This window comes from Sylvia atricapilla, chromosome 1 (assembly GCF_009819655.1).
Source record: "Sylvia atricapilla isolate bSylAtr1 chromosome 1, bSylAtr1.pri, whole genome shotgun sequence".
In the NCBI taxonomy this organism is placed as follows: Eukaryota; Metazoa; Chordata; class Aves; order Passeriformes; family Sylviidae; genus Sylvia; species Sylvia atricapilla.
The window spans coordinates 23,584,769-23,598,655 of NC_089140.1; the positions used below are offsets into that span (position 1 = coordinate 23,584,769).

Consider the following 13,887-nt stretch of genomic DNA (forward strand, 5'->3'; position numbering starts at 1 on the left):
CCTAAAAGCAGGATAACGGAGAAAAGCAAAAAATAAGATTTATCCCACAATGATATATCAGTGCAGCCCTTTTGTTTTTAATTAATTTTTACTGGCGAATCTTCTTTAATTTGTAATACAGATTCAGAACAAAATTTGTTGCAAAATAATCCACAAAAATTAAATTCTTAGCAGCTGTAAACAGGCACCATTTCACTGAAGCAAATGGATTTACACTTGTTAGTATCAATCGGGGATCTGATCTGTTATCTGTACACTCCAAACTCCTCACTAAGTTTTGCTTCTTTCTTTACCTTTTATGTACTGAAAGGAAAACAATAATAACAGCTCTTCTGCTAGTATCCTTCTTATTACTTCAAGCAGGTTCTTTTTTACAGCGACTTTTAACTTTGATGTTGTTCAATGCAGCCACACTCTTAAGACTCTCAGTACCGGTGAATCTGTTTTCCTGGAATGTCCTGCTTTATTTTCAGAACTGCATGATTGTGTGACATCTGCTTCACATCTCATACGTGATCAACTCGGTAGGTACAACCACAGCACATGGCTGAGTCACCTAACAACAGTGAACACTGGTCTGCTTTCTGAGAAACAGCATCTTCATATTAATTTTCTAAGTGTCCCGCAAAGATGTGAACAGTCTGCCTGGTTTAAGAGCAGGTAATATAAACTAAGGACATGCACAGGGATGCAACAATAACATGTACTCCATGACTGAGGCTAATATTTAAAAATTCAATTTATGGGCTACCATCTGACAAGGCCACAACAGGAAATTAGGCTCACTGCTGTGCTTTCTAAATTTTAAGCATGTAAATACCACAATCTGTATATACCTGAATCAGACGGGTATATTGGCTTTCTATGCAAAGAAGTACATATCCAAAAAATATCCACAGAAGCCATTCACTTGGGTGAGGAACCAGGACACAACAGAGAAAAGCATATACACTGAACCCTGCTCATTCTGTGATTTGGCTGCCCTGCTCAAGGCTGGAGGGAATACCATGAGGATTCAGGAATCGCAGACCTGGGTAGAAGGACATTCCCAGCTTTTGCAACATTCCATGATAGGTAACATATGCACCTGCTCTACTGTAAAACTTTGTTCTGTCCCCTCCTGTGCTGTCAAATTGAAACACGCACAGCCAACTTAGCACATGTAGCCTGAACTCTAAATTTCCGTAAGAAAACTATTGCAAGAAGCCACAAGTCTACCTATAATGACATTACCTCACAAAGTTAACTTTATCCATTACTAAAATTAAAGAACCTCAGTAACAGTTTGTTGTCCCCTCTCACTTTTACAGACAATTTGGTTCAGCAGCACAAGGTGACTGGAAGAAACAGCAAAGCACCATTCTGTAGCCACGTAATGTACAGCTTTTTATGCTAAGCCATCACACACAGAGATTAATTTAAAGCTAAGTACTATTAAATAAGTTGCAGTATCTTAAATCAATAAACACCATCTTGGTTGCATATGCATGATTTTCACATGAAAAATGTAGTCAGTGTTATAACAACCATATCCATATCAAAATTACTTAGGAGCAAATAAAATCATGCCTGTCTCACAAGCATCAGCACAAAATGTGACCACGCAGCTTAAACATGCTCCAGTCCCAAAGGCTAAGACATTAAAATGCTTTTGTCATCTGTGAACTATTTAAAAGGAAATCATCTTTCTGTGGCAGAGGTGTCATCCCCATTTCCACTACCCTTATGTCAACTAACAAAAGTTCCTAATGAGCCAAGTCTCTCAGAGGCTCAACTGTTAAGACCATTAATGTTACCAAAGACCTGTGCATGACTAACAGCTGTGTCCAAAGGAAACTGAACTCATACCTTCCATTTCCACATAAACTGCCCTGAAGTCACAGAGTATCCCAGGAAGAAAAGAAGGGAGGAGACGATGGGTAGAGAGGAAAGAAGGAAGATGTCATTGCTGATTCTGATTCATGCCATACGGAACATATATTAATCAGGTCTGACAGAGGAAGAGAGCAAGTGTGAGTGTGACTATATACCAGCAGTTACATAGGCCTATTAAGTAGACTGAAGGCTGAATATAGTTCTCTTTCAAAAGTGAACACTATGTCCACAAGCACTTGGAGTAGCGTTCACCATCCCTCTAGCTCAAAGTAGACCCCATTAAATAATAATGGAAGGGCTTCAGCAGAAAAGATTTAGAACTCCTCTGTCCAGAATAACCTAGAACTCAGAGGCCAGAGACACAGAAATGGATGAGAGTATTCACACCCCTGGTTACAGAAAGGGGAAGTGAGCATGTCTGCTCTACATCCTGGGTGTGTATTCCCACCAATAGGAAATGTCTCACAGGAAAACTACCTCTTTCTATCATGTTATGGACACCAATCTGTATGTTCCTAGAACACCCTCTGGGGTGACTCCTAGTGCAGGGCCTTAGGTGTAAGAAAGGCACTGCTGAGCAGCATTAGTACAAAAGCTCTAGTTGTGTTTAAATGACCAATATGGTTCACTCTCCTACAGTCTGACAACTGCCTGCAAAAATAAAGGAAGTTCTTAAAATGGTACCAGTGTCACTTTTATTTCTTGACAGCTGGTAACCAAAAACCCCAGCATGCCCCAACCAGCTGAGCCTCCCTTTCCTAAATGTTATGTAATGATGGTAGTCAATTCACACAGAAAAGATCTTTTGGGGCTGATGCTTTCTCTCATAGTAATTTTATGTCATTCAAGGTCCACTGCACACCACGGTGCCAAAGAGGTATATTAGATCCTTCAACTTCAAGCTACCCAGTGCTTGGCTCATTTGCCACTTCTGTGCTGCTGACACAAGCAGAACTTTGACAGATGGTCTTACAATACTGGCAGTTGTTTTGTACTGCGCTGGTGGAGGGGAAATACTCTACACAAATTGTCTGCAATTCTGGAAAATAAATCAAGTACAAATGACATTAACCTCAAAAGCCAAACTATAAAAAGTCAGATTAGTCATTTAACGATGTATGCGCTCTGGATTAAATGCTCAGCTGCTACAAAACTGCAGTATTTCCCTGCAGCCTGGAGAAGTATATTTTCCTTCAATTTCTCTCAGGAATATCCATAAAGTTTGTAAAATTACAAAGGTATTGAAACATACTAAAAATAAGCCCTGTGACCCTTCCTCATATGATCAGCCCTGACTATCAGCAAAAGTACCTCTATAAAACTGGGTGTTTTGACACCAACATGAAGCAACAGGGTGCAACTTAAGTTGACCGAATCTCTCTCTTTTCCTGCGCCAAACAGGATCCAAGAAAAAACACATCAGCTACTGTGAAAATGTTGAAATCAACAGCGATGAGCAATTAAACACCAATTTTACATTTTTCCTCACCCATTTAAAAAGAGATTATGTACCACAAGCTGAATTTTACAGCCACTAATTTCACTGGTTGCAGTGGAGCTTGCACTCTACATAAAAGACCAAAATTGCTCCTCTTTGTTTCTGTGTGGCTTTTCTACTTTATTGTGCCAAACTATCATATACAGCAACTGAGTTAACTAGTAAACCACGTATATAGTGCTTTTCAAATGTAAGCACAGTGTTTTCCTTCATCAGTATGTAATCTCCATGAAATGTATAATTCAAACATATATTTGACATAGTGCAATTTCAGAATAGAATTTTTGGAAATCACAAATACTTTAGGTCACATCTTGTATTTCCTTTAAATAAAACGTAACTCAAAATATATTTTAAACTGAGATTTCAGAGGCTTAGTCTTTCAGTTCCTATCAATTTCAATATATTGTTAGATAATATGCCAGTCGCCTGGCATCGTATTTTCACAATGTTAGTTAAGTTGTAACACAGTTCACATCAGTAGCTTCAAAGTCCTAGGAGGAAAACAGAACCTTAAAAGCATTATAATAAAATAGTACTACAATATAATAAGTACGTTCCAGTCTTCTTCTGACTGAATCAAAGCTGTATCAAATTTTCAAAAATTTTATTTTATCTACTACGATTGGTTAAAAACCTGGTTGCTGGAACTGACTGGTACATACGTGTACTGGTACTATACATGTGACTTTTACACCAGTGAATAAATCTTTATCTGCTTTAGTTCTGGTTTTATACTGAAAGATCAAACACCTCCTAAGTTTGAAGCTATTAAAAAAGTTATTAAAACAACTAAATTATTAATAGTTTTCATGTTTTCTTTTCCTCCCTGGGGACTTTAGCCAGAATAAGACAATACAACACACTTCCAGAAAGTACTTATACAAGTGAAAGATAATGGATCTATGAAAGCATAAATTATTTCTCCTCACAACAATGAAGAAAATCAAAAGAAATGTTAAACAGACATAGTCAAAATGTAGCAGCGTCAATCCCTCTGCTTCTCTCCCCAGGTATAAACTTTTTGTCAAACACTTCAACCTACGATCTTCAACGTGGCACTTAGCTGTGAAATTCCCAGAAAAGCAGAGGAGTTGGTATATGCTTTTTATTAACAATAATGCATGCACATCCTATCCTAAGTAGGGTCCTCCCTGACAGATGCAGAATATGAGATAGCATAATAAAGCTTCATTATTGTCCTCACAGTCACTGAGAGCCTTCCCAGCTTCTCTAACTACTGGTCATGTCATGACTCTCCCCATCCTTCAGCCCACTCTCTGCACAGCACACCACAGGTCCACAATGAACATTTCTTTTTCTCAGAATGTACACAAACTCTCCTGGCAAGAAGAACATAAAACAAAAGTAGTCTCTTGGGGAAATAAAAGGAAAAGGGATAAGGAGCACAGGATTTATTTTATCCATTTTAACAATATCCAGCACTTCACCTTTAAGGGAAGGTTCAAGTAGTCTCTACCTAAACAATAACAGAACCATCTGCCTGCAGCAGGAAGCAAAGGTCATTCTTAATGACTTAACAGAATCATAGAATCATAAAATGGCATTACTGGTACTGGAAAACATCTTAAAAATCCCTCTGCCATGCATAGGGACACCTCTCACTAGACCAGGTAAATCCCTTTGCCATGCACAGGGACAACTTTCAGTAGACCAGGTAGCTCAGAGCTCGACCCAAACCGGCCTTGAACACTTCCAGGAGCAGAGCAGCCATGACTTCTCTGGACAACCTGTTCAGTACATTACCACCATCACAGTAAAGAATTCTTTTCTAATACCTAATCTAAACATACTCTTTCAGTTTTAAACCACTCCCCCTTTTCCTGTCACTACATGCTCCTGTAAATAGTCTCTCTCCATCTTTCTTGTAGGCTCCCTTCAGGTACTGGAAGGCTGCAATTAGGTCCCCTCTAAGCCTTCTCTTTCCCAGGCTGAACAATCCCAATTCTCTGAGCCTTTCCTGGTAAGATAAGCACTCCACCCCTCTAATAAACTTGGTGACCCTGCTTTGGACTTGCTTCAATAGGTCCCTGTCCTTCCTGTGCTGGAATGCTATATTTAGTACAACAGTTGTGATTCAGTAAATTTAGAACTCTGAAAGAGAAATAAAACCACAAGTGCAGCATTTTCACAAAAAGATTATAGCTGTTACTTTGTGCTGCAGCTCATGTCCGAAACTGGGCACTACTCAATTTTGATGCAACAAAATCCTATGGATTAGAACACAGTTTGTCTCTCTGATTTATCTCTGAAATATTATCTCCTAAAATCTTTCTCCTTTAATACCTTTATAGTTTCAGTAGGCACTCCAGGCTCTGGAACTTTATCCAAGTAAGTAGTCAAGTCTTGATCCACATGTTCAAACACTAATGTCAACTTGGTCTCTCTGTCTGTTCGTGACACGGTGCACACATCAAACAATCTGAGAAAAGGAAAAGAACAGAAGAGGTAACTATATAGGAATCAGTACAGATGTACTTTGCATCTCAAGCATGTCTATTTAAATTTCTTAAAATTCTATATAGAATGGAAAAGAGTCTTCCAAAGGCAGACCCATCTTTGAGGTCTTGATTCATCAGATAACAGTTGACACATCAAAATTACCATCTCAGTCCTTCACTTGTGAGTTCCAAAATAGGATTAATTATTAAGAACTCATCAGCTATTGAATGTAAAATAATTACATGGAGAGAATTTTTTTTTGACACAACAACCTGAATTAATACAGAAAATTACATGGTATTTATCCACATTCTAGGCTCCAGTACTTATAGTCATTACAAAAAAAAAAAAAAAAAAAAAAAAAAAGCAGCAGGAAATATTTTTGAAAAAAAAAAAATACACAGTGTGTTAGCATGCACCTTCATTTTCTTTCCACATTATTTCCCACGTATACCATTACACAGCTTTATAATTAGATCTCATTCACCAGAAACAGAATTTTTTCACTGATTCCTCTTGCAAAGTTCTGGACGCAAGAAATACCTTCAGAGTCAGCATAAATTTTGGAAAAACACTTTGTGCACGAGGTGTCACTACTTCTTTCATCACTTTTGGTCATTCTTTTACTGAAACTTCTTTATCATTTTACCTTGTTGCACAACACCAAACTAATTTACAAAGCTCTTCATAATACCACATTCCTATCTGATTACTCTATTTTCTATTGTTTTCTCTTTTTAAGTAGGATTTCTCTCATCCTCTCCACCCACCATGCCAGCTTTAACCAACGTTTTTTACCTTTTTCAAAAACATCTGCCCATCGTTCTATGCTTTCTTAGCTTCCCACCTATATTCATACCAGAGATTTCACTATCCTCCCTCAAGTCCCACTTCTACAAAATCCTAATAGGAAACCATCTAAACAGCCAGAGGGACATTTCTTCCCTGCTCACATACCTTACTCATATGCTTATTAATTTAATTTTATATTCCAAGATCAGATCGCATTTCTCTCTGAGGTGAGGCAGAAAAATGAATCACTACTTTAACCAGGTGAGAGCAGATTTAAAAAATTAATGGAGTTACTGAGAAAAAGGTCTAAGACAGTTAAACTGAAGAATCTCTCGTGGTAACAGACCAAACTGGTGTTGATACTATGGCTTATTTTTTCCAACATCTTATCAGTGATGCCGCTGTATTGCTTTTATCTTTCATCCTCTTCCTTAGAATTACTTTATTAGAATTAAGTAGTGCAGGATTTCTGGTAATGTTTTCAAGTAATATTTTTGTTGTTTGTTCAAGGACGAAAGGCTTTATACGCAGGATCTGAAGACAACTGATCACACACAAAGCCTTGGTAGTCCCTGCTTTTCCCAGAGGACATCTGACAAACAGACAAGGACAACATGTACATGAGATCTTGCACTCACATTTTACTTACCTCAAATCTCAATGTATTTCACAACAGAAACACTAGAATTGGCATAACCACCTGGGAAGAATGTAATTTGGGTTTAAGAGAGCAGTATTTTTCACTTGACATTTACCATGGTAAGGCTGTGCTCTCTATTTGACAGCATTTCTTAAATAATCTTTGGTCTGACACTGAAAAATTGTTTATTAGTCACCATATTTTGAAAACGTATACATGCACATTCATTTTAGGTTAAGGAAACTTTTCAGTGAGTAATAAATTAGGAACCAGAGTTCCAGAATACGGAAAGACCGTCACCCTACCTATACTTGAAGATTAATCTGTACTTAATCTGTAATCATCATCTGAACAAACAAACATTAATTATTACGGTAACACAGTGACTGTAAGAGAAAAATGTTTTGGCACATTTCTCGTAACAACAAACACTGTTCTCTAAGATTCTTTCAACGGGGTGTACACGTCCTGTGCATGGTAAATAAGCTTTGTGAAAGGTCACAAACCTTCCTGAAAGGTGAAATTCGCTGGTATGTGGCTGGAGGTTAATAATCTGCAATATATTTTTATATATATATCAACGTGGAATGTAGCTGGACTGCCTACAAGCCCAACACATGCAAATAGAGAGGAGCCAGACAGGTCTCAACATCTGAACATAAACACTGGAAAATATTTCCAACTGTATGATTCCTTTGTGTTGACCTACATTCACCTAAAGTATTCTAGAACACCCCTTTTGCCAGGTATTAAATACACCGGCAAAAAACATATTTTCAACTATAGCAGAGTTATTATTCAAGAAAAAAAGGAAAAAAAAAATCACTGTGTTAAACTTAGAAGCAACATATAACTCCCAACTCACTGTGGAGGAAAATGTTGACTTTCTGTTAATTCTTCTGTACATGAGTTATTTTGGTTCTGGCATTTTCTGGCACAGCAAAATAAGGAACTCAGAGAAGCAAAATTCTGGTTACCTTTTACTGCGTAATAATATTATCACTGAGTACTAATATTATCTTTCCTTTTTACATAGTCTTTATGTGAAACTCCAGATGTTTTACTGTTAATCATAAAAGCTCCAGATTGTGCACTGGGCTGGGTAGAAGCACATTGTGTTTACTCACAGAAAATACAGCTGCAACCTTAGAAAGATAATCATTTAAATCACAGGTTATATGAATCCATGATATTATAAAAAACCATCTGGCACTGCTCCTGCTAATCATTCTAGAGATAGATTGAGAAAGACATAGCCTGTTTATTCAGTAGTTTCTACAAGGATAAAACTACTTTTTATAAATTACACTCTTTTACATTCACTGTGAGACTATCACCCATAAAATTGTCTTTGTTAATTAGGAACATCTCTGCTGCCTACATTGCACATCTCTGAAGTAATTTCCTCATGATTTTCTGTATGCGACGAGTTAACACTGCCCGTGATTGCCTCTCTGGAATAGGCAACAGCAAAAGGCCTCTTATTTAAAGAGTTATTATGTGGACACTGTCTTAAGTGAAGTAAACCTACCACAATTAATACAGGATTTCCATACTGGATACTTTGTAAACACAAGCCCTGCCCTTCTATTGTACTTACAAAAGAAATGTTTGAATGATTTGATTAAAGTAAGATCCGCTATGGGAAATCCTGCAAGTATTTAACAAGATGTTTGGCCGGGAGTCATACACCACCCAATGTCTCGATCTGAACTGGAACACTATTGAAGAACACTAATGGAGAACCTGGGTTTTAATCAAGACTTTTTTCCTAGTTAATTGTACTAAAGCACAAGCTTATCAGTTACAAATCTCTGTCTCTGTATTATGTGTTTAGTGCCTAGTGGATCTTCCTCTAATCCAACCGAATACCCGCCTTCCTACAAAAATACTCTGGCATTTTTTTGCACACAGAAAACCAAACGATAGACCTTGAAGTTTCCATAGCTTCTTACAACACAAAATCTGACAAATGCAACCTCAGTTCTCCTTCATTTTACAATATGAATGCCTAACGCTTTTAAAGGAAAGACATTACTTTGAAAACTATTGCATCTACTGAGTGGTAGATTGTAACTGATCCCAGAAAGCCCCTAAATAATACCAGATTTGCTTTTAAGATGCTCTGAGAATTGCTATGAAGTTTCCTGCCTTCAAGTAGCAGAAACATCTTTTCCTGAGCAAACCGAGATAACAGCAATGGAGGTCAGGTCCATCAGCCTAAGCCACCTGCAAGAAACACTGAAAGACAGATCTGATTGTAAGACCTGAAAAAAAACGCAGGACGTAATTTCTTTTGGCTATTGTCAAACAGATGAGTAGATACATCTGGAAAATTAACTGGATCATAGTCAAAAGGAAGACCAATAATTAGATACTTGCCACTAATGCGTCCAAGGGTTTACCGTTATTTTTACTGCAGTAGGACTAATCCAACATCAACACATATGTATCCCTGTATGGTCAGTCACAGCACTGAACAAAACCAGTCCTTGCCTCCTAAAGATTTCTAATAACATGGATTTACTTAAATTTTATTTGGAACAGCAAAACTCTTCCTGGAAAGAGTTACTTCCTAGCTTACGCATTAGAGAGCCTTTGATTTACATGTATGAGAAACGCTTTAGAAAACTGTGGTTAGGTAAATAATGGCATAATAATAACAGTTTTAAAATTTCACAAGTCCGAGCAAAAACACAGATGAAAAGAGTATTCTGAAAGGTATTTATCTGCATGACAGAAAACCAGCACAGACCTTGTATATTGACAGTGTATATGTAAACACCACAAGACTGGATACCAAGACTGTCATAGGCCATGACTGAGGTTTACTGACCTCACATAATGGGAAGAGGATCTGAACAACTTCTGCTTTTCCTGCCTTTGGCTCAGGTTGATCCTGGAAGTTCACAAGCACAGAAAATTTTTGCCTCTCATACCCAGAAGTATTGAAGAACAACAGTTGGTCATCCTTTTACTCCAAATTTCAGCAGCAGCCTTAGACTCTTGTGTTCTCATCAGGAAGTCACTCAGCAGCAAGCTCTTCATTCACACCAAAACTTTATAAACTAGGTACTCCTTGAAAAAAAACCCAGGTTTACCCCTTTTAATATTAGCTACCTTTTCCTTTCTTGATTTTGATGCCAAAAAAGACTGCCAGCAGAAACCAGTCCCTACTTTGAATCACAAATACCCAGTGTATTGGAACAAAGGCATCATCTTTCAGATGAAGAAGACAATAGCTGGGCAACTGGAGTGGAACACGTGCATTAGGAGAACCAAGTCCCATGTAGCAAAACAGGAAATAGAGCTTCTCACTCTGAAACATATGACAGCTCTTTCCCTCTGTTCAGGACATACTGTTTTGTCTCAGTTTAATCAGCAATCACTCACTTCTCCATGCCTCTGAAAGCTGGTATTTCAGATGTAAAATTTTCTTGCTCAAAGGTAAAACACTTTCAGATGTGAAAAAAGCGCACACACAGATGAACAAGCCACTAAATTCAAAGTATTTAAACTGCATTTTTCCCTGGATAACATTCACAGAATCACACAGTAATGCAAGAACTAAATTCCATTTTCAGAGGCACATGGGGCCTTCAAGAGCTCCACAACATAACTGTAACTCCAGCTGCAGCTGCTCCAGCGTGTATCAGTGCTTAAGGTATGCCTCCACAGCAGACTGCAACATAACACAGACTTTGACTGCGCTCAACAGAACCACCTCGGTACTGGAAAAATCCAGCATGAGGGCACAGCACTGCCTGCAGCACAGCCACCGATCCCAGTCAGCTCCATCCAGCAACAGTCAGATGCCCAGAGCCAAACTCGATTAAATAACATAAGCTTGGGTATGTCTACAGTGTTCATGGCAACTTTATGTCTTTAATCCTTATTCTCTACTTTCTGCTGGTTTGTGGAGTTTGTGTACATTTCTCCTGCTTTGCTACCCTTCCAGGAAAGAGCGGAAGGATCACCTTTTGTCTCCAGGAGAAATCTCTCTCAGGCAAGCAGCAATAAAGGCAGAACTTATGATCAGATAAAAGAAATTAGTTCATCTAGGACAGGCAGATGTTCTGTCGATAGATGTTTTCAACTCTGAAGTCACTCACTCTTTATCTCTCTGGTGCACAGGGCAGAAAGAGCTACCATGGAGAAGCAACTGTACAAAGAAAGACAGGCAGCAGACAGTCCTGTTCTGGAGCCTACTCTAGCAGAGCCCAGCCAATATTGTTGCTTACAGCCCACTCACCAGTGAGGTTTAAGGGAAGGAAGGGGGACATTAGGATGACAAGGCAATCGTTCATCTGCAAGCTGAGCTTTGTGCTGTAATTTTTTCCAGTCTCTCTCCCTTTCTGACTTGGAAAAATTATTTAAAATGCTTAGCTGTATAAAAGAAGTTTCTGTTCTTTAAGTGTGCGTGAGGAAGAGAGACAGAGAAAGTGACAGGGAGAAATAGATGCTCTTGAAAGCGAAGTAAATAGCACTGGCTAAAGTCCGACAGAGTGGGCTGACTGGGCAAGCGTTCAACGCTCAGTCCCGACTGCAGCCCTGACCTGCTACACCCCTGCTCTCCTGTGCCGGGCCCCACTCAAGCAGTGAGGAGCTCTGGTGCCAGACTGAATGGTTTTGTGATGCAGACAAATGTCTGCTCTGATGAAACCACCAAACCTAGTTTTCATTTTCAGCAGAAACCAAGATTTGCGCCCAAAAGATGAAAAGACTCATTTTCTCAGCGTGCCACTCAAGCCACTAAAAGACACAGTTGTTAAAGGGTTTTACTTCAAAGAAAAATAGGTCTGACAAGATGTCCTCTGCACCTTTCTTTGTTTATAGCAGCATGCTATTTATTTTTGTGCTCACACCATCATTTCTCTTTCACCTTCTTCGCAGAGGGAGATTAACAGACAAGAACCAGAAAAGGATCTCGTAAGACTCCGTAATTCAAATGATATCCTGCCTTGCAGAACTTCTCTTCAGGACCTATCCTACAGTTCACCAGTGTTTAAAACACTTAATTCCTCACCAGGTCCATGAACAATCTCACTACAATTGATTTTATCCAAACTGGTCACACACCGAGCCCTTGACATTACAGAGGGAAAATACCTGCTGGGTGGTGCCTAAATGCATGCCTGTGCTGCCATACCAAACACTGTCGGAGGACAGGCGAGGGACACGCCAAGTCACCCCCAAATCAGAAAAATAACATGGCCTGTTATGAAGACAGTCGTTGACAGATTGTTTAGGATCAGCAATAGCTGTCTGACCTATTCATAGAGCTCTCATGTGATCCTTCAACAAGCAAATGTACACTGCCTTTCAAAGTCATGCACACTGCATGCATACAGTGCTGTGAGCTTCCAGTAAGCTGCTGTAAGCTTCCAGTTCAGAGTACATATTAAAGATGCTCCCATTCTCTGGCAGTGTTTTAGCATCTGTTGTTAAGTTTTTTAGATTTTTTTTATTATACCTTCCTCAGGGAACAGCTGTATTCCTTTCTAGATTCCCTAATTTGCTCAATATGTAAGTAAAACTTATGGCCGAGTATTGATTTTATTTAATTTAAATGAAAGGGGCCCAGATGTTGTTTTGGACTTCCAGCTGTACACAGTGCAAGATGGAATGCAACAAAATCCAGTCCTTACTGTAGATCACAAATGGCTTGTTACAGACTCCACATTTCAGTTTTCATTTTGAATTCATGCTTGTGCCAGACCTACAGGATCTAAACCTAAGATGAACATCTCTCTTCTAGGTTTAAGTAAAAACAACTCATCTCCAAAATTTATACTTTACAACAGCATAAATTATCATTCATCCTCTAGTGGTTTAATAATCTAATCTATCTACACATGAGATTTATGATGCCAACTTATGAAAAATAACAAAGGAAATATTAACTCTTTATATAAAAAATATTCATTGAAAAAAGTCAAATGTACTATTTGATACTCTGTACAGTCTTATATGTACACTCCATAAATGCTTGCAATATCACAGCAGTTCCCGAGGTCTTTAATTCAGCTTTTTTAAAGTATATAATTCCAATGCAAATTTGAGTACAAACTCCTGCTTCTTATAGATTCATGGGAGAACCTAAGAATAACAACGCAGCTACTGTAGAAGGTGACAGAAGAGGGCCTCTGTTTTGATGCTTATCAATCCAGGGGCTGCTGTTCCTGAAAGACCTCCAGGTTACTCTACAGCCACAGTTATTCTGGATGATGGTGGATGCACTGAAAACTCATGCGCTGTTTGAGCCTTAATTAACCACCCAGGGTAGGCTAAGCCCTCAGGAATACAAGCAACCTGAAAAGAAGCAGCCTGACTAAGAGTAATCCTGAAGGGCTTAGGTGTATGACACTGAAAAACCAAGGTAAGGGGCCTTGCTAAAGGCTGCAGATACACCTGAGTGCTGATGATGTTGCCACCACTTCCCAGTATGGACCAGTATTGGCAGCACTTGAAAGGAGTCCAAAGCTGCGATGGTGATGGCGAAGAGGAAAGGAGATAAAGTGGCAGATGCAAAATATTTTGCTGTGGTTTTGTTACTGGCATCAAGTATTGTTATAATAATTTGTGGGACACTGACACATTAAAACCTTGTAAGAAAATA

General features: G+C 38.7%; 2 protein-coding genes across 4 annotated transcripts in view; one reads left to right on the forward strand and one right to left on the reverse strand.

Annotated features, from left to right (window-relative positions):
• RBM48 (RNA binding motif protein 48) overlaps nt 1-13,887 on the forward strand; it is a 241,495-nt gene that overhangs the window by 130,728 nt on the left and 96,880 nt on the right. The window lies entirely within an intron of this gene.
• Nucleotides 1-13,887, reverse strand: part of CDK6 (cyclin dependent kinase 6) — a 136,442-nt gene that overhangs the window by 98,604 nt on the left and 23,951 nt on the right. For all 3 annotated transcript variants that reach the window (XM_066317291.1, XM_066317308.1, XM_066317299.1), the window contains exon 3: nt 5,681-5,816. In XM_066317291.1, coding sequence (XP_066173388.1) covers nt 5,681-5,816 — 136 coding nt within the window. The remainder of the gene's footprint in view (nt 1-5,680; nt 5,817-13,887) is intronic.